Genomic DNA, 20,887 nt, shown 5'->3' with positions numbered 1-20,887 from the left:
TGGGGCCTGAAAACTATTTTTCTGCACATTGCTTGCTATTACAAACAAATTATGGAACTAGACATCACTAATGACATTAGCAAGCCTGGCCCCTGCTTTTGGAAGATGCATTTAATTAATTTTACTATTGTTTCTTTCCTTTTTTTTTTTTCTTCTCCTGTCCCTACCAACTGAGGCCTGATTAAAACGTGGAGATCTCAGTTCAGGTCCTTATGGTTGGTGTCAATCAGGGCTGACGTGTGTGTGTGTGTGTGTGTGTGTGTGTGTGTGTGTGTACAGAGAGAGAGAGAGAGAAAGAGAGACAAAGAAAGAAAGAAAGAAAGAAAGAAAGAAAGAAAGAAAGAAAGAAAGAAAATGACCAAAATTTGTTTACTCCATCTTCACTCAATAGCATCTAAAATAGTTGAAAATAGCTGTTATTTGCTTCCTAACTTTTCTCTCTGCCACACTGATGATCAGGAGTCTTTCAAACATTTGTCAACTCTTACGGTTACCAGACCCTTTACCTCGGGACCATGCCAATTGCTCGTCCACACTTAAATTATTTCACTGAAGTGAAACCATTGTTCTGATGTAGGCTTCCTAGACACACAGAGAAGGGGGTGGAACCTGTTCATGAGGCCTGGTCATCAGCCTCTGGCACAGCTGGGTGCCTATGAACCTTCTGTTATCCAAAACACCAAGTCCTTCCTTGTGTGCCAAGATTTCCTAATTTTCTTGCCATCACGTACATGAGAAGGTACCTATTTTTCACTTTGACTGAAATTTTCCATTAATTCCATTATTTTTGTATGTGATTTATCTATCATTCAAATTGAAAAGATCCTGAATATGCTGTTAATTATGTATTTTCACTCTCACAGCTAATATTATTATGCCCCTAGATCTGACCCAAGATATGAACAAAAGTCTTAGAATGGTCCAGAATGAGGGAGAAAACCAGACTACCAGAAACTTTCCAATAACTTCAACCCAGTGATCAACACCGTCGTGGCTCGCCCCACCAGCAATTGTGAAAAGACAACGCACAGCCCATGTTACACTTTCTCAACTGTAAGAGCCATCATAGAAAATCTTGATCTACACCTTGCTGAGAACTTAGAAGCACCATTTCTAAAGAGTATTTCTATCGAAGAGCAATGTTGGACCGGGATGGACCCAGGCTTGAAAGTTATTTTGTGAAACTGTAGTAGCTCTTCATAAACACATCACCAAAGACCTTACGAACAACAGAGTCCATGATCAGCTGGGCGTGTCATCCAGTTAACAGAGCCACAGTTTCTGCCAGCTTGCTTCCTTCCCTTTCCCGTGAACGCCGCAGGAGACATTCCTCTAACTGCAGTACTTCCTTTTACTAACGTCCCACAGGGGCACCGCCAGTGACTCAGCCACCACCCCGGGTCCTCTCAGCCACCCGCCTGAAGCTCTCACGTGCTCTTGGACAGACTGCTTTCTCTGCTCGCACCCTGATTTCTAATACAAGCGCATGCTGTAACCTTAGTGCACCAAAACCATTTCTGACATGGAAGACAGAAGGAAGAGTTCGCTGAACGTTCTACCTTACGTGGACCATCCGCTATTTTGATAGCAATCACAATGAGTGAATTTGGTTCTTATTTCAAACATAACTTGCCCATGGTCCTTCTATTTTCATGGTCCTGGATCTTTTCACATTTCCTGCTCGTGGCGGACCATCTTTCACCTCCGTGACCTTCACGTTGCTGCATTGGCTCACTGCCGCTGGGGCGCGGCGTGGCCAGCGCACTGAGTTCCTTGGAGGACGTCTTGTGTAACCACCTTGGCTTCTTTGGGCAGTTTCCTATTTTCTCCTCATTGGAGCGATTTGTTTCTCAAAGTCAGAGTTTTGAGGGGTTGCTTCATTTAGAGGATGTCTCTTTTTTAAAGTTGAAGCCAGGGGATTATATCAATTATTTTCTGGATGTTTTGGAAAATATTCTTATTGGTTGTCTTCATTGTCATTATAAGTCATTTTCCCTGTCCAATTTACCCTCATAGGGTCCAGAGGAACCTGAAAGTCACGTAAGGTCATTCTGCTTGGTAAAAAGCCAGATCCATCACCATAGGAAGGGACAGAGGAATAACTGAGATGACAAGAAATGGGAGAAAATACTGGCAAGACTGGTAAGCAAGAGGTCTGGGAGCAGCAGAGAATGGACAAGGTTAGCCGTGTGTAACAAAGGCAGAAAACCCCCTTTGATGGTGTGTACTTTGGGGTGAGGTCTCATCTAGTCCCTGGGCTTGTTTAACTTCTAGTTGACCAGACAATTCTACCTTAGTGGTCAGAATTAGCCCATAGCCCATGGCCTTTTTTATTTCTTCTTGATTTTGAGAAATATAATTATTGGCAAAATAATATATCATATTTGCTGAAATATACTATATTCCCTAATGTCCAGAAGTCTGTGTTCTATGGTCGAACTGCCTAGGTTTAAATTCCATTTGTGATACTATTGATTTTATAATGTTGGACAAATTCCTCATTGTTCTAAGTTATTTCTTATCTATAAATAGGAGTGATAAGCACTCCCCATACCTTCAGTTGAAGATTCAATAAAACTGAAAAATGCATTGTACATTTTTCATCATCATTAAACAATATCATTCAAACTATTACATCCAAGTGAGGCATCGAGGTAATTTTTAGACTATGGTGGTATCCGCTAGCTAGTTTATCTCCTTCCTGTGCCAGACGAAGGACTGGTGCCTGGACTCCCTTGGTCCATCTGACCACTGTAGAATTTCCTCCAGCGCTGACTTTATGTCTGTTCTCCTGTTTACCTCAGCTGCGTTTCTGTGGGTCCCAGGACGTCCGTTCTTCCTGAGTTACGCTGTTATCGACACATCGACAGTCTGCGGCTCGGGAGAAGAGCCGCTGCACGGCCGTGTTCCGCGCACAGGCACCTCTCTTCCCTTGTGCTTCGCAGACACTGCGTGATCACAGAAGGAAGGTTTGTGACGACCCCGCACCGCTACGCACTTCAGGCGTCTGGTGAAGCGTCTGCCTCCAGCTCAGGTCGTGGTCCCAGGGTCCTGGGACGGAGCCCCACGCCGGGCTCAGGCTCCTCGTTCTGCAGGGAGTCTGCTTCTCCCTCTGCTTCTCCCCCTGCTGGTGCTCTCCCCCCCACTCCCCCTCTTTCTCAAATAAATAAATAAAAGCTTTAAAAAATAAAAAGAAAATAAAAGAAATTGCTCGCTTCATGTCTCCAAGTCTCATTTTAACAATTCTGACCATCGTTCGGGTTCTGTTTGTTAGGCGGTTCTGGCCAGGGTTCTCGGCTTTCAGCACTGCCACTGGGTTGCAGCACACCGAGCCATGCCCGCGTGAGACGGGGACTCCACTGACATGGGCGCGTGCTGACCGCGCCACTGACCAGCCACCCTCCCGTCACTCTCCTGCAGCCGTCCTGCTCCCTCAGGCACAGCAATATCGAAATCGGCCGAGTAGTAACTCTGCAGTGAGCTCCAAGACTGTGAGTGGAAGAGTCACTTGTCTCTCACTTTGAACCAAAACCGAGAAATGATTACGCTTACTGAGGAAGACATGAGGCCTATCGTGCTGAACAGTTGGCCACATTGTGAATGCAAATGAAAATCCTTGAAGAAAATTAAAAATGCTACTCCAATGAGCACACAAGTGATAATAATAATGTGAACCAGCCTTATTATTGCTTATGTGGAAAAGGTTGAGTGATCTGGACAGAAGAATAAAGCAGCTACAATGTTCCCTTAAGCCAAAGCCTGATCCAGAACAAGGCCCGATTCTCAGTTCTGTGAAGGCTGAGAGAGGTAAGGAAGCTGCGGAAGAAACATCTGAAGCAGCAGAGGCGTGTTAGTGGGATTAAGGAAAGAAGCCGACTCTGTAAGATGCAAGAACCAGGTGAGGCCGCAGGTGCCCACGGAGACGCTGCAGCAAGTCACCCAGGAGATCCAGCTCAGAGAACTCAGGAAGGCAGCTGCACTCAACAACGGACTGCCGGTGTAGACGAAACAGCCTTCTGTCGGGAGACAACGCCATCTCAGACTTGCACAGCCACAGACAAGTCAATGCCCGGCTTCAGAGCTGCGAAGGACAGGCCGGCTCCCCTGTGAGGGGCTGATGCAGCCGGTGACTCTAAGTGGAACCCAGCGCGCACGTCCCATTCTCAAAATCCTAGTGTCCTTCAGCATCGCGCTGAATCTACTCTGCATGGGCCCTACACACGGATTGACACGGCCTGGATGACGGCGCGTCTGTCTACAACACGGTTCACTGAATATGGTAAACCCAACTTTGGGACCAAATGCTCAGAGAAAAAGATTTCTTTCAAAACACTGCTGCTTGCCGACAAGGCACCCGGTCACCCAAGAGCTCTGATGGAGACGGACCCTGAGAGTGACGTGGTTTTCACGCCGCTAATGCAGCGTCCGTCCTGCAGCCCATGATCAAGGAGTCATTTCAACTCTCAAGTCTTCTCGCTGAAGGAATGCGTTTCGTAAGGTCACAGCTGCCGTAGATGGTGATTCCTCTCAGGGATCTGGGCAGAGTAAAACCCTTCCAGAAACGATTCACCATTCTAGATGCCACTGAGAACATCTGTGATTCCTGGGAAGAGATCAGAACATCAGCACAAAGAGGAGGTTGGAAGAAGGGATCCAACCCGCACGGATGACTTGGAGGGTCCGAGACTCGGTGGAGGAGGGACCCACAGATGGGGCGGAAGGGGCCGGAGAATGGGCATCCGAAGAGGAGCCTGCAGACGGGGCTGTACCGCTGTGCTCTCGGGGTCACACTCGGACAGACGAGGAGCTGCTTCTCGCGCAGGAGCCCAGAAAGTGGGCTCTTGAGATGGACTCCATTCCTGGTGAAGATGCTGGGAAGACTGTTGAAATGACGACCGAGGATTTAGAACATTCCGTAAACATACCCAGTGGCAGGGTTTGAAGGTCTAATTCCAGTCTGAATAAAGTTCTACAGGGGGTAAAGGCCATCAAACAGTACTTTATGCTACAGACAAACTGTGAAAAGAAGAGTCCATCAATGCAGCAAACGTCAATGTTCTTATTTTAAGAAATTGCCGCAGCCATCCCGATGTAAGCATCCACACCCTCATCAGCCAGCGGCTACCAACACTGAGGCAAGTCCCTCCACGAGCAAAAAGATGACAAGTCATTGAAAGCTCAGGTGGTAGTTATTGTTTTTGAGCAGCTAAGCTATTTATTTATTTATTTATTTATTTGACAGATCACAAGTAGGCAGAGAGGCAGGCAGAGAGGGTGGGGGGAAGCAGGCTCCCTGCTGAGCAGAAAGCCAGATGCGGGGCTCGATCCCAGGACCCTGAGATCATGACCTGAGCCGAAGGCAGAGGCTTTAACCCACTGAGTCACCCAGGTGCCCCAGATAAGTATTTTTAAATTAAGGTATATATTGTTTTCAGACAATGTTATTGTACATTAATAGACTACAGTACAGTGTATACACAACCTCTATATGCATGGGAAACCAAAACAATCATTAGATCACTTTATTGTGATATTTGCTTTATCGTGGTGGTCTGGAACCAGATCCACAATATCTCCAAGGCAGGCCTATATTATGAATTAAACTTTCAAGTCTCAGTCGTAATTGTGAAAGCGTATCTACTGACTTTTAAACATCTTTACACTAAGTTTATTACCCATTCTAAACTCACTGCTTCATAAAAAGACATGACGGTGTCATATCTAATATTGTTTAAGTAGTTTTTCTTTAAGATTCTCTGTCTCTTCTAATTTCAATATTCCTTATATTCTGATCCAGGTTCTAGAATGCTAATTTTTATATACTATTTTATATAGTATACATTCGCTCTTCATTTCCAGTTTAAATTTCTTCTGAACACTCCCTCTCCCAGAAGCTTCTAAGATATACTGCATCACACCAAAGCCACACTTTTGGGCACCCTGTCCCGGCCAACCATGCAGGATGTGCCCAACCTTACTACCTCAAAGTCTTTAGTCAGAAGATCCCACAGGAAAGGTGAAGGCTTGTTTGGGATCAGACTCCAGCAGGCTCCCTAATAGAACAGTTCCAGAAATTGGACGTGCCACTCAAACTCCCCAAGGCCACAATGACCCTCTTACTCAATGAGATTTTCGTCAGTAATCAGCCCTAATCAAACGTAAATTACCATTGCTCTCCGTCATCGCAGTCATAGCAGGAATGCAGATTTTTTAGATTTCCTGCTTCCCCTCTACGGTGTTGATGTCACAGACGAGAACCAAGAAGACCGACCCCAACGCAAGCTGCCTTGAAGAGGGTGGTGTTCAGTGAACAAGACACCCCAGAAGAATGGTCAGGGAGACAGATAATCTCAGAAGCATTAGCAACTCTGAACACAAAGCATCACCCATAGTCCAAGGGGGTTCTGCAGTCCACGGAAAACCACACTGACCACACCAACGAGAATATACATGCACACACACAGTAGAATGCTAGCAGCTTCCCTGGAGGGGTCACAGTGATTTCAAGAAAGCAGGTACCATTTTTTGGATAACAGTGAGAAACTCCCTTTGCTGGTTTTCTCTGGAATTACTACTTTAGTTTCATTATCTCTGGTTTTTTTTTTCTCCCCAATTTTCCTGAGTATTTCTTCAAATCACCTCAAGTAAAAAGATCAGATTTTTACTATTCAAAATTTACTGGTTCTTGCTTTGGTTCTGACGTGATTTCCAGCCCACAGAGAGTCAGAAGCTTAAACTGTCCAGCTTCTATAGCTTTTGAGTGACTACAAAATTCCTGAGATCCCAGAAAGAAGTCGAAAGGGCGAAACGCAGTTAACATGTTTTACAAATTACTTGGAGACCTACAGGAGCATTATAAATCAGTATACATTGAAGCTGCCTGTTCAACAATTTCCTTATGTTTATTCACAAAAGATTTTTCCAATGAATAAAATTTTCGACTCAATTTTTTAAAACAAGCGAGCATCACATTTTCATCTTGGAGGAAAGGAAGAACCGGTTCTGTACACACGTTCCATCTGAAATGATTCATCGCGCTTGACGTTGACCGATCTTACTACTTACTGACATATTTTTAAAAGTTTTAAAAGATAAAGTGCATCGTATTTCTGAATATCATGTTTGTGTGTCCTAAAATCCTGGCGACATTAAGGGCAGTGATGTCCTCAGCACTTTGTAAAATAGTGTTTAAGTCACTTAAGGCAATATGTGACCTTCATTTATTGGTCAGATTAAAAAAAAAAAAAATCCCTTTAGGTCCTTACAGAGGAAGTCCCGGGGTGAAGTGGAGTGTTAACACCAGAGGGAGGATTTAGTAGCTCAGTGGGAACATTTACAGCAAGAAGTGCCATGCTTTGCCCAACCGTACTGAATTTTTAAGGCTTATGTGAATGAAAGACGTGCCAGAGGCTAGATGAATTTACCCAGACATCGCGTTTCCGTGCCACTCCAGAGTCCGTTGGCTAAGCACTCTCGGACATGAGACCCCACAAGGGTGTAGCCCGTGTTGCACGTAAATATGGCCGTGGCCCCGTAGACCGTCAGTGTGCCGATCTTGTTACCGTTTGGGGGGAAGGAGAGGCTTCCACAGGAGATCACTGGAAGGAAAACAAAAAGTGAAAATTGTTTCAAGTCCACAGATTATTCTTTTGCTTAAAAATGACAAAATCAGGGGCGTGTGGGTGGTTCAGTCATTAAGCAGCTGCTTTTGGCTCCAGTCATCATCCCAAGGTCCTGGGATCAAGCCCCGCATTGGGCTCTGCCCAGCGGGAAGGCTGCTTCTCCCTCTCCCACTCCCCTTGCTTCTGTTCCCTCTCTCGCTGTGTCTCTCTCTGTCAAATAAATACATAAAACCTTACAAATAAATAAATAAGACTGAATATTTGGTAAAAATATTTATTAGGGACGGGGATATCTGCTTAGGGATGGTAGGTCAACCACATAGAAAGCTTAATTTTCCTTCTTACACCCTTGAAACGAAAATGTGAGCATTTCGAGCGGATTCCAAAACCGTGCGGTGTATATACATCATTTCACAAGGAGGCTGGTCAGACGCATGGGTTGCCCACCTGCCCTCCTGGGGGCCCAGCCGGAGAACCGCCAGGCAGTGACTGGACCTGGGAGTGCAGGAAGGCGGGAAGGAGAGAGAGCTTGCGCGGGCCAGCGACGGCGGCACACAACTGAGCGCACTTGCTCCAGTGCAAGGCCGCCGTTCACCGTTTCTTTCACTGACCGCGTGACTCACTGGGACGGAGAGCTCCATACAGACTGTGGGGACGCCTGGCTGGCTCAGTGGGTTAAAGCCTCTGCCTTTGGCTCAGGTCATGATCCTGGGATCCTGGGATCGAGCCCCGAATCTCTGCTCTGCAGGGAGCCTGCTTCCTCCTTTCTCTGCCTGCCTCTCTGACTACTTGTGATCTCTGTCTGTCAAATAAATAAATAAAATCTTTAAAAAAATACTGACTTTGTGGCCATGTGGAGTCTCTCTTTATTTATTTATTTATTTATTTATTAAATAAAGTGCTGAACTGACTGAGCCACCCAGGGGCCCCTGAGCCTTCCTGAAAACTAAAATATACAAAATCCAGGCCTCCAGGTTTTGTAGCTGGGGTCCCATTAGCCCCCGATGAACACCTGCTTTCCCAGCAGGATCATTATCAGGGTCTACTTTCAAGCACAGGGTGATCGGGGTTGGGGAGATACAGTCAATGGTCACCTTCATTGTTGATCCTTATGGCACCACCCAACTCCCTGCACGCGGAACCCTGAAACGTCGGAGCACAAAAGGTCAGTGGAATCTCAGGGAAAGAAGAAACCACAAGGTCATCAAGGCCGACGGTTCTTCAGGGACTTACATGTGTCCCACACACCAAGGCGTTGAAGGCCACTGTCAGAGGAGCACAGAGAGCTCCCACGGCACTCAGTGAGTCACTGTGCACAAGGGGCTCAGAGCAAAGGTGGCGCGTGGCCAACAATTCCCGAGTCCCTGTGAACAGTACACAGATCAGAGAAGGTAAGACGGTGAGTAAGAACAGATTCTGCCTTCAGGCTACTCAGGTTCAACGCCAGCTCTGCCAAGATCTCCTCCAGCTTCTGGGCTCTCATTAGCTCTTCTCCCCAGGGCTGACAGCAGCACCTGCTGCGCAGAACCGTGCGCTGTATTCAGAGAGAGGACACCGGCAAACAGCAAAACAACACCGTGCGTGGGACCAGGGCTCGGTCAGGGTTAGCCAGGGCAAAGCAGACCTGGGACCCATCCTGTGAGCTGCATCAGTGGACCCCTTTACTGACAGTTCAAGTGAAGACGAGTTTGCGGGTGTGGTCTTCACCGTCTCCTGCACCGGGCCGACCTTACTCGGAGGGGTCATAACCGTACTTCTGCTTCACACAGACAGACACAGGCTGGTGGTGTGTGTTCCGGGGGGACCGCTCACCGGGTTTTCTGGCCGTTCAGCTCCAGAAGAGGTCATGAGCAGAAGGTTGTTGGTTGACTGGTTTCTGGGGTCCCTGAACTCTTACGGCGTTATGTTTCATGCATTTAGTAACGTTGTTAACATGTGTGCTGTACCAAATGTGAACGAAATCCTGTATAATTTATTTTTTTACATTTATTATGAACTTTTCATTAAGCCTTTCCCAAACATGCTATGAACTTCACCTTGAATTATGGTATTTAAAGACCCACGTGGAGTCACTTAGTATAACCGGACGGTGTTTAGAAACTTCTGCAAGGGTCAGGAAAGTGCTGACCAGCTGTGAGGTCTGAGCGCATGACCTCAGAGGTCACCCCCGCCTTCTGCAGACGCCCAGCAGCAAGGCTCGCTCTGCCCTGCTTCTGCACCATTCTTTCTGCCTCTGTTAGAAATATCCCGGAACGCACATATTTTAGGTCTGTCCTCCACTAAGGTTCACTAGACTGTAAAGAAGAACTAATGGAGCAAACTTGTAGCTTTTCAGCAGCTGGATAATGGGGCTTCAGATGGCGCAGTCTCCGCTGGCAGCAAACCCATACATTAATGAGCACGGCTGCACTCATCTGGGAAAGCTACTGTAATTGAACTGGAGCACTCCCCAACACTCTCTCTCACACACACACACACACACACACTCACTCTCTCACACACACACACACTCACTCTCATACACACTCACACACACTCACTCTCACACACACTCACACACACACACACTCACTCTCACACACACTCACACACACACACACTCACACACACACACACACACACACACACACACTCACACACAGTTTGTCAAACACCCCAGGTAAGGCCTCATTTCCACGTTCTTCTCTCCCTCCAGTTTTCAAAATGAATCGTTTGCCTTCTCCCTTTCCATTAAAGACATATTCACGCCCCCAGTCTAAAGCCCGGCCTCTGAGCTGTCAGAGCGCGAATCGCACACAGAGGGGGACCCGCTGGAGAGCCCCGCCTGCCCGCACTCTGCCCCAACGTGCCGTCCATGCGGGGTCCCCTCACTTTCCCAGGAATGACAAGCCACCTGTCTCCCCTTCCCCCAGCAGGGAAGCCTCCTTCCCCCGGACTTCAGTCCCAAGAGTACCTTCATATCGAAATCCCCAACTCTGGAAAAAAAAATCCTATTGTGACACAAGGTTTTCATGCCTGCCAGGCCAGCAGTGCCATCAGAACTTTGGCTATTATTAGTGAGGGGGCAAAGAGCGTAAGGTCAAGAGAAGGGACTGCCAACGATGTTCTCTCTGGAAGAGGCCTACACACAGAGAAGGACGGCAGACACAGGAGGTGGCGTGCATACATATGGGGGGCTGCTTGTCACGCAGAAAGGTCAAAGGATACATGATCCTTTGTGCGTGTGCGAAGGCAGGCTTGTAGGCCACAGTCTGAGGTCATTGTATTCGGCCTGAAGAAAGGAAGCCAAGAAGCCTGGCTCGGAGTCGACAAGAAGGCCTGGCTCGGAGTGAAAACATTCCCACATGCCGTCCCTGCTCCTGGGCTCAAGCGCGCCCCGAGAGTTATTTAATGCCACTCAGACAAGTACTTGTGAGTCCGTGATCGGAAAATTCAACTTCAGGTTGCTCTGAATGGTCAACGTCCGCTCCTTCATGGAAGGGAGGGAGAACGTTCCTTCTGTAGTTTCCTAGGACAGACGGAGCAGGCGGATGGACACATACTCCCTTGTGCTTGCTGTGTGCGTGAACCCGCTGGTAATGGAGGGGGCAGAGGCCAATAACGAATTTATTTTAGAAACGTAATGATCACCCAGGTGCACCCCCAGTTACAAATGGGAGGTTATCAAAGACCCACCCGCCTACGTCCTCATTTGATCCAGGTCTAATTTAACTCTTTAAATTAGCACTTAGGAAGGAGCCACAGTCCAGAGTTCAGGCTGTGTTTTCTGAATATCTACAATATGATGAACTCCCAGTGTAAGGCTCTCTGTGAGTTACGTGTAAAATTAAGAATGCAAAGATGGTTTCTTCCTGTTTTACAGATTTCTGTGATAAATGTTTTTCTTTCTTTTCTTGGATAATTTTTAAAATTTTTTTTACTTTTTTTTTTAAAGATTTTATTTATTTATTTGACAGAGAGAGATCACAAGTAGATGGAGAGGCAGGCAGAGAGAGAGAGAGAGAGAGAGAGAGAAGCAGGCTCCCTGCTGAGCAGAGACCCGATGCGGGACTTGATCCCAGGACCCTGGGATCATGACCTGAGGCGCAGGCAGCGGCTTAACCCAATGAGCCACCCAGGTGCCCTATTATTTTTACTTTTTAAAGCAATAAGTCAAACAAAGAAATGCAACAAGAAGAAGTCAATAGCCTCCCACTTGGATGTAGTCCTTGTGCTAGGGAGCTACACGACAGTCTGGAGAAGGAACTTTAATCTGGCGATCTTGTCTCTTTAGGGGTAACCACTGGAAGTTGGTTCTCCTGAAAGAGAGTGACTGCAAAGCTCAAAGTTTCAAGGTGGGACTAGGTCTCCTGTTCTTTTCACCTGGGTTTGGTCTCAGGTAGCCTGGAGTTACGATAACACAGCCCCTTCAAAAAGTGGTGACTAAGCACTGCTTTTGTACTCAATACAGATATTCTTAGAAGGTAGTCAAGGATCACTCCTTCATCTGGAGCTAATTGGGCAAGCAAAAGAGGACATCTCCAAGTCCTTAAGCAAGAGGATAACTGAAACAGTTAGGTCCAGGTGATCTTGTGGACAGCAACATTCTAAGATGGACCTCAGACCAACAACATCACACATAAATACAATGTTAGCTCCTTAGTTACAGCAGAGATTAGAAAAATGACACCCTTGAAAATTCTCTTGGTCTGGTTCCATTAGGGTGTAGAGAGTGACTTGGTATTTCTTTTGTGACCATGCTACTATAGAATGGCAAATCAGCCTTACAGATGTGTCATTTTAAATTAATTTTAAGTCAGAACTTAAGTAGCATTTGAACTTCTTGGGGCTTATCAAGCACTTACTTAGTTGCAAAGTATTCTACTACCAGGATGCATATCGGGTTTTCTGAGTGTATGTTGGCAAGGCAGGGAAACAGGAGATAAATGTAACTCACACGTGTTTTAAATATAAAGTAGAATTAAAAGGTATTATGCCAAGAATGAACTAAAACATACCTTTACTTTTATTTTTTATAGAACCAAGAAAATATTACGTACATGTCAAGACTCTAAATTTTTTCCTTTATTTTTGATAATAGTCATTACTATTTATAGAAATATGGTACATGGTAAGGTGTAATTGTATCATTGTTATTTTAAATAAATGAACAATGATGCTTTCCATGTAAATTTGAATGAACTAATATAAACACATTAAAATAATTCTTGATTTGAATTTATGTTAAAAAATTTTACAAAGGTGTTTGGGGTCTGATGGGAAGCACAGTTCAAAGATGGTACCCTGAGATTTCTGCTCCCTGATGTAAAATCCTCTCCCCTTGATGTAGGCACAACCATGATGAGGTTGTGAATGTCTTCTCTGAGCTAATCAACATGGGATTTTCTGTGGGGACTGACCCAGTCGAGGATCCCTTAAAGGAATGGAGGCCTTCCTGGAGCCAGAGATTTGAATCACAGGAGGGCCTGGAGGGATGGGCAGTGCATTGGACAGAGATACACATGGTCCCCTGGAGCTGAGGGCATTTCCCAGTCCAGAATCAGCAACAGTGTGAGGACTCAGCTGTAAATTGCATGGACAGGAATTCCATCAACAAACAAGTGTGGCCCATCTTCCCCCAGTTCTGGCTCCAAATAAGAGCAGCCAACACCTTGATCTCAACCTTCAGCAGAAGACCCAGAAACTGTGACACAACAAGTCTGTGTTGTTTTACATTGTGTTTGTAATGATTCCATGGCAACAGAGGATGAAGATAGGCCCCCAACAACGTTTACCATTATGAGGTGCTTGGGATGAAGGCTCTTGAAAACCACTAGTGTCTAAGAGGCTGGGGTATATATCCCATAGAGGTCTATAGAATGATGTTGTTGATGGAGTTTCTAGGGTTGTGTTCTCTGGAATCACTTCCAAAATATTTCAACCAAAGAGAGAATTGGGGAGGGGGAGGGGAAGACTATTGAGATTTCAGATCACACCCCAATTTGAACACAATGTTGGCACTGTGATATCTCACTGAAACATCAATGTTTTGGCAAAGAGAAGAACATCTTTGATCACCTCTTTGGGTAGGGTAAAGCTTTAAAAAAAATCAGTAGAGATAGAAATTAATTTAAAATATCCATATCAAGTATTTTTGGTGGGAAGAAAACAAAAAACTTTCAGTTTGGTTACAAAAATGATGATAGGCTTGGTGTCAGCTTTCCCTACCCACCAATGACATGAACAACACGATGCATACCCTTGGGCACACAAGTGGGTCTCTAACACCATTATCCACCAAAAGGGCTCCTTGGAGAATGGCTGATTCCATGCTTAGGCAAGGAAAAAAAATCAGGATGAGCATGAAACATCCTGTCTTTATGCAAGAACGGGACAACTTCAAAGACATCAGAAGGACAAGATGGAGTCAAGTAGCAGGGACTCGCTCTGGACACACTGCGATGATGTGATCTAGTAACCTTGATAAAAGATAAATCAAATAAATAAATAAAATGAAAACACACAAATAGCAAGCAATGACTTCATGGACTCTACTGACTCTGGACAAGGTCACATGATCATGATGACACTCAAGAGAGACAAGTCACAAAGTACGGTACAACCACTCATGATAAGCAAGGCCAGTCAATGCACAGCTGACGATGTATGAAATCCATCCACGTGCTGAGTCAGCGGGAGATGTCCCCGCATACACGGATTTCTGAGTGCTGATCCTGCACCAGACTCAGTGTTAGAATCACCAGACTGAAGTCCATTAGAGTCAGGAGGACAGATTTCCTAGGATTTCAGAAGGATGGAGACAAAAATACAATTTGTGGATGGTAGAATCCCAGTGCTGCTTTCTACCCCTCAAAAAGGAGGTGGAAACTTGCTGCTAAGGAGTTTGGTTCAACAATCAGGAAAGCCTGGTCTTGTAAACACTGTTCTAAACATGAGTCTCCTTCAGTGTTGGTTCTCCTAGAATGGAGATCTGAGCCTTTAATGTAAAGTGTAGGGCGTAGCAAAGACACAGCAGACACCATCCTACCCCGGTGCCCCAGACAGCTAGAGAGACCAGCCAAAACTACACTGACTGTTGCATTGGCAGAAGCCCTGCATGTGCTCCCCACTCCCAGGAAGTTCACTGGTGCCTATTTTTAACACTGATTCTGGCTTAAAACTGACAGAAAGGTTGTTGTCTAGAAAAGTCTGAGATAGGCCAAAGGTAGAGGCTCCCAAATCTTTCTCCTCCACTCTCCTTGATGACCTTAAGGACTGAGCCTCTGAATCACGATGCTTTGAAGGGGGTTAGGGGTGTGTATGTGGAAAGGAGGGGATCCGCTAACTCAGATGGGGGGAAACCCAGGGGAAATGCACTAGGAGCCCAGTAAGCAGATAATGAGTCAAACCAGGACCTTGTGAGAATGACAAGGGAACCATGAGTAATTTACGTGGAAAACAGGCTTCTGGCAGGGCTGTCTGGGCACCTGGGGTACTGTCCACCTTGACTCCGAGTGAGCTTGTGAAGTTCACTAACCCTCCCTAATTTACCTTCATGTTCTTGGTGAAGAGCTTAATATGTGTTTAATTGCCATTGGTTCTATTAAAGTTGAATTAGAATGGCCATGTCAAAGACAGCAAAGCATTAATTCTTCTGTCCTTTTTGTTTTTATGCTGGTTTATTCTTGCAAAGCTGTGTGTTTTATACATTTGACACTGGTCTAACTATTTGGTTTGTGCATGGTAATTCCCTGTGAACAACTTGCTAACGACTCTGTGTTAAACATATCAGAATCACATAGTGCTCTGAACAACATGAATATTGTCTTATTTCTCTATGTATTCATTTTTATTATGAAACCCACTCAAAAGCTTAACCGCTTATCTTGTACCTTTGAGAATAATAATCGTCCTTTTCACGACAGTCATTATTTAAGCATACAATATCTTCAGCATAAATACTATTTCCCACGCTCCTAATTAGGTTTGACTAGTCAGTGCATGGAATAAGAGATATCTGGCTTTGTTTTTGAGCTGATTTGAAATATCTGAATATTCTATTATTTTACATATATAAAGTGCGATCATTAATTAGAAAAAGACAACATTCAACATTTTATCCAGCAGTCATATGTTTTAAGCATGTCACAAGAAAATCCATATTCATCACTATAATGACAGGAAATACCATTTGGTTATATTATTAATCTATAGACTCGATCACTTACAGGGGTGGGTTAAAGGTGGCTGCCAGTGACATCAATCATTCAGAATGGCTGCGCCATCTGGGAAGGGCACCCGTCACTCACCTCGACATCTGGGCCTCTCTTCCCCGATGCTCCAAGTTCCGTTCGCTTGGCACTGCACCAGCCTCCGGCTCTCCAGGAAATACCCAGGGCTGCAGCTGAGGACTACCTGAGCTCCATACTCATTCAGGGATCCCGAAACCAGTCTCCAGGTGACGTGATCCGAGAGCTGAGCCTCAATGCTGGGACAAGTTACCGCTAGAAGAGAAACATAACAACACCATTTTTTTCTCAAAGGATCAGATCCTGTTTGTTTTTAATGTTAAGGCCCTTCTATATGAAACTGATCTTTCTGTGCAAAACAAAACCCATTATCTACTATTTCAGGTACTTTGCTCTACCACCCACATGGTCACAGCAGGACGATCCTGCATATAAAATGCACTTGACAGCCTCCAGGGCAGGGCCACGGGTGACCTTGCAGTGACATTGTGATGGAAAGGGGGAAAATCACCCACACAACGTTGCATAGTTCATTTGGATGGAAAATCTGCATCAGGTAAACGAGCACATGCATAGAAGAATCTTGCATATAATTTGTCTCCATTTCCTCTGAGGAACTTGGAATAGAGTGGAGTAATTGAAAACCAGCTTGGACACAAGTTATCAGAAAAGCAGGTGTCCTCATGCCCTTCCTCCTTATCAAACACATCTATATTTTACATATATATACACACCTATATTTTATATACCTATATACACCTATATTTTACATATATATTTTTACATATATACATATGTGTGTGTGTGTGTGTGTTATTGGATTTATATGCACACTGCATTAATACTGGGCAGACAAATGTTCAATATATCTCAGAGAAGACAATCTTTTCCTGCTTTTAGGAGAAAGTCTAGAATTACAGTAACTACTTAATAAAGAGCAGTAGCTACGAATATGACAACAGTGATGCTATCAGGAAAGGTGGTAGCTTCCCATTCTGGAGTGGGCTTCAAAGGATCTGCAAAGATGCTAAAATATATGCAAAAGTTAATGTATGTGAGTATATATATTTTCTGAAAGGTACAATAATATTTCAAATGAATTTTACGAAGTTGGGACCCCACTTCCTCAAATATGAATACCTATCACTAAATCACCTTCAAAATTGACCCCACAGATTAATTTGTTGAGCCTGGATGAGGCAGCTAGAAAAACCATAGCTTTTTCAAAATGATACTAATAAATAATTTTACTTATTTAAAAGCAAATTAAATTGAAAAGTAAATTCTGTACAAGTTTAATATAATTTAATTAGGCATATTCAAATGTTACAAAAATCTCATCAAATCTTCTATCAGTAATTTACCAATACTATGTGCAAATAAACTGAAAAAAAGGACTTTCTGATATTGTTATGATAATGTTTCAATGAGGTTTAAAAAGTGAAAAGGACTTGCTAATTAAAAAGTAACCCTAGATTTATTTCCCTTAAATATCTATAAATAAAATGATTATCTAAAATTTATATGCATTCAAAAATGGCTATTCCAAAGTCCTACATGTATGACTTCAAATCATAAAAATCCTAGAAGAAAGGACAGGCAATAATTTTTTTGACATTGGCTGTGGAAACATTTTCCTAGATATGACTTCTTCGGCAAGAGAAGCAAAAGCAAAATTAAACTATCGGGACTGCACCAAAATAAATGCCACCCTGTCTCCTGCCAAAGCTCACCCCCCGCCTCCCACGTGGCCACAAGCAAGCTCTTACTTTTTGTGTAAAACTCTACCTGTGTGCCTTTCAAGGAATTAAAAATATGTATGTATTTCTCTTTGCACTTTTTCATTAAAGACCTAAAAGTTGTCCTTGTAAGTTTAAATAATTGACAGCTTATGACAAGCGAATTATGGTAACGACTTATACCTCAAGTAAAAACAAAAACAAAAACAAAAACAAAACAAAAACACTTTTCCTCAGATCCAAGACAATTAAAAAAAACAACAATTTGATACTTTCAAATGTTCATTTTTATAGAATATATGTCTACCCCCAAATTTATTTCATTCTGTATTCCCTTGAATTGTCCTATTTCATAGTCCCCACAGAAACACATTCTAATGTGATTTTAGGTTTGAAAGCTTTATAACTAGTCCCGTCATATTTAACAACAGCAAAGTTCTGTTGTCATTCTATTAATAATATATAATTGATTACATTAAAGATATAATAATTTTTATGACTATTTTAGAAGAAGAAAGTGGCATTTCATTGACAATATGCTCCGCTATTCATTTTGACATTTAGGACAAATTACTGAGCCTTGTTGACTTATGCATTACTGATCTTTAGAAAGAGACAAACTTTACTTTCAATTTTATTGCTAATTATTACTTTTTACAAGTGTTTTGTTATAACTATTTTATTCCTGTTAAGAAAACTTGGCATAAATCAGAAGGTAAAGGAAATAGGTTCTCAGCGCTTTCTCTCCCAATGCTGTTCACCCTCCTCTCTGGCTGTAACACCAGATACCAGCATCACCAGAAACCAACGGATAGAAAACTCCTTAAATGCCACTGGAAACAAAAAGCCGGAAGCCACTAGACTTCCACAAAGGAAGCCCCTCATTTCCCTGCACTCGAGCCAGCGAGCCAGCGTTCTGTGTTTTCACCCCCGTTTGCTGCTTGGACGGTTTTTAGTCTGTTTGCTTATTTGTCCTTATTATTGTCATTCCGATTGGTGGTTTCTTTCTGCCTCTTAGGCTTCCAGGTAAATTTGTATGGAAACACCCAGATAGAAAATGCACAAATTAGTATTGCACAGTTCAATGGGTTTTTACATTGTAAACACCCCTCATGTGATCGGTGCCAACCTAAAGAATCCGAACGTTAGCTGCACCCAAGAAGCTCACCCGGGCCCCCATCAGCACCACCTGCCCAGGCTTCAGGGACAGGAGGGATGTCATCCGAGCTCGAAGGACAGACACGTGCCCTCTAACCTACACAACCTTTGCTCAGGTCCTTGGATAAGCATTCACACCTGCTACTGAGTCTTCTCTCAAACAATGTATCGGCTCCCCAAGTTCATTAGCAACATATTAGCCCACCAGTTGCTTCACGTTCTTGTCTGCAGTCTTTTGCATTCTAGAAACCTGTAGTCCCCATGTGGGAGGTTAGTGTCGGCTAACAGATCCTCTGCATTCTTCTCACTGAAGTTCAAAAAACTGTGTTTCATACACATCCTTCAAGTATCTTCGCCCTTCCTGGATTTGCCTTGACCAGGCTTGTAAACACGTGATTTGAGAGACGGAATATAAAAATTTAATGGGGCCCCCATGTATCTTCTTTTTCCTTTGGCGCCGGGAATCCACGTGTCGTTTTGACGTCCTTCCCTAAGCCAAGCTCATGCAGGGGGGACAACAGGATCCACGAGGCTGCAGTTTTACAGAAGCTTTAGGTCTGACCTTTCTCACTTACGCCTGTGACCACCTTGCATCAATTTTGTCCACGCCGAGTGCAGGGGCTCAAAATTCGTCTTCTCCATACGTGTTTCCAGTGAGCCACTCGCTCCCAAACCCACCTTCTCCCGCATTGTGCCTTTGCTGGAATTCAACCCCGTGTGTCCTGGACTCTGCATTCTCTGCGCCAGCTCTGGTTGTGCTCCCCTGTCCAGTACCTCCCTGGCTTAATTCCTGTGCCTGCACGATGACCAGACAGCGGGAGCTCTAAGACTATTCCACATGACCTCTGCTCTGCGTGTGGACACAGGAGAAAGTGCAGCGCGCACAGCAGGGCTGCGCTGATGAGTGCAGTTCGGGGAACCCCTGGAAGGTGGGCCTTGAACCTCCAGAAAAGGGGCAGAAGGGAAATAGAGTGGGAGGCATGCAGCGAGTGTGGACGTGGCTGTTGCTGGACGATGAGACTGCACAAGGCTTTGCCTCCTTCTGTCACTTCTTCTGTGGGCCCCAGGCTGCCCACACAGGAGCCACGCCAGAGAAAAGCCCATCACCTGATCGGAGGATTTAGGACTACGAGCCTGATGGCCATAAGAGTACGTTTATTTAAGAAAAATAAGTAAATTTTAGTGAAAAATAGGCTGGAAAAAAATGAAAACTGAAAGTCGTTTTTTTGTTTGTTTGTTTTAGGAAAAAAAACCCTCAAAAGAGTTAAACTAAGAGCCTGTGAAAGAATATGCTGTATTTTGGTACAAAAATACATGTTTACACACAGATGTGTCACACACACACACACCTGTGCACACACACATGCATATATACTGATATAAGCTATGCATGTACACAATATTTATCGTGTAAATTTGACACACACTGTGCAGTTAAATAAGTCAATGAGTAATTATTTAACAAGGGGTCACTTAGAAAAACAATGCTTTTGCTGTATTCTTAATTTTTCATTTCTTCCCACGACATCCCAACCTGGTGGGTAAAAGAGAAAGGAGAACAAACTGCGAGCTCCAGGAGGAAGGCAGACGCACGCCGCGCTAGGACAGGTGCACAAAATGACGCGCGCGCCACTGGATGTTTTGCTCCATGGGGATGTTCCATTCTGGGACAGTAGGTGCAACAGAAGAATGGGGTAAGTGTGACTGAGTATCTGCGGGACGGCAGAGTCAGGGGAGCCGAGCTAAGGGCCCGAGCAAGGAGCCCAGGAAGGAGGAGGAGCGTGCTGAAGTCCCCGAGGTCAGATGCTGTGGTTTTCCACTCTGGCCGCGGGCCGGCCCCCCAGTCAGAAGCCAGCCAGGCGGGGAACGGGGGTCTCTCCTAAGACTTACAAAGACTACGTGGAATTATAGTCACAGGCCAACACAGAGCACTGGGAATGCCACTGCGCTGAGAGTTTGAAAGAAAACGCTTCATTCTCCCTTTGGAGCCTCTTAGACTGGAACTCACTGGGGTTTGGTCCAGGCCCTGCCCGTGCTCCCCGATTACCCGCAGCCACAGACGGCTGCTACGGACGGCCGCCGCTTCTGCAGACTCGCATCCATGTCGTGTTTTCCACAAAGTCCCTTTCCCGTGGTATAT

General features: G+C 44.7%; 1 protein-coding gene across 2 annotated transcripts in view; it reads right to left on the bottom strand.

Annotated features, from left to right (window-relative positions):
* CSMD1 (CUB and Sushi multiple domains 1) overlaps nucleotides 1-20,887 on the bottom strand; it is a 1,947,613-nt gene that overhangs the window by 63,172 nt on the left and 1,863,554 nt on the right. For both annotated transcript variants that reach the window (XM_059156007.1, XM_059156008.1), the window contains exons 51-52: nucleotides 15,911-16,105; nucleotides 7,425-7,598 (exon numbers count right to left, since the gene is read on the bottom strand). In XM_059156007.1, the coding sequence (XP_059011990.1) occupies nucleotides 7,425-7,598; nucleotides 15,911-16,105 (369 nt within the window). The remainder of the gene's footprint in view (nucleotides 1-7,424; nucleotides 7,599-15,910; nucleotides 16,106-20,887) is intronic.

Source organism: Mustela lutreola, chromosome 18 (genome assembly GCF_030435805.1).
Source record: "Mustela lutreola isolate mMusLut2 chromosome 18, mMusLut2.pri, whole genome shotgun sequence".
Classification (NCBI taxonomy): domain Eukaryota; kingdom Metazoa; phylum Chordata; class Mammalia; order Carnivora; family Mustelidae; genus Mustela; species Mustela lutreola.
This window is presented reverse-complemented; position numbering and strand designations above follow the sequence as displayed.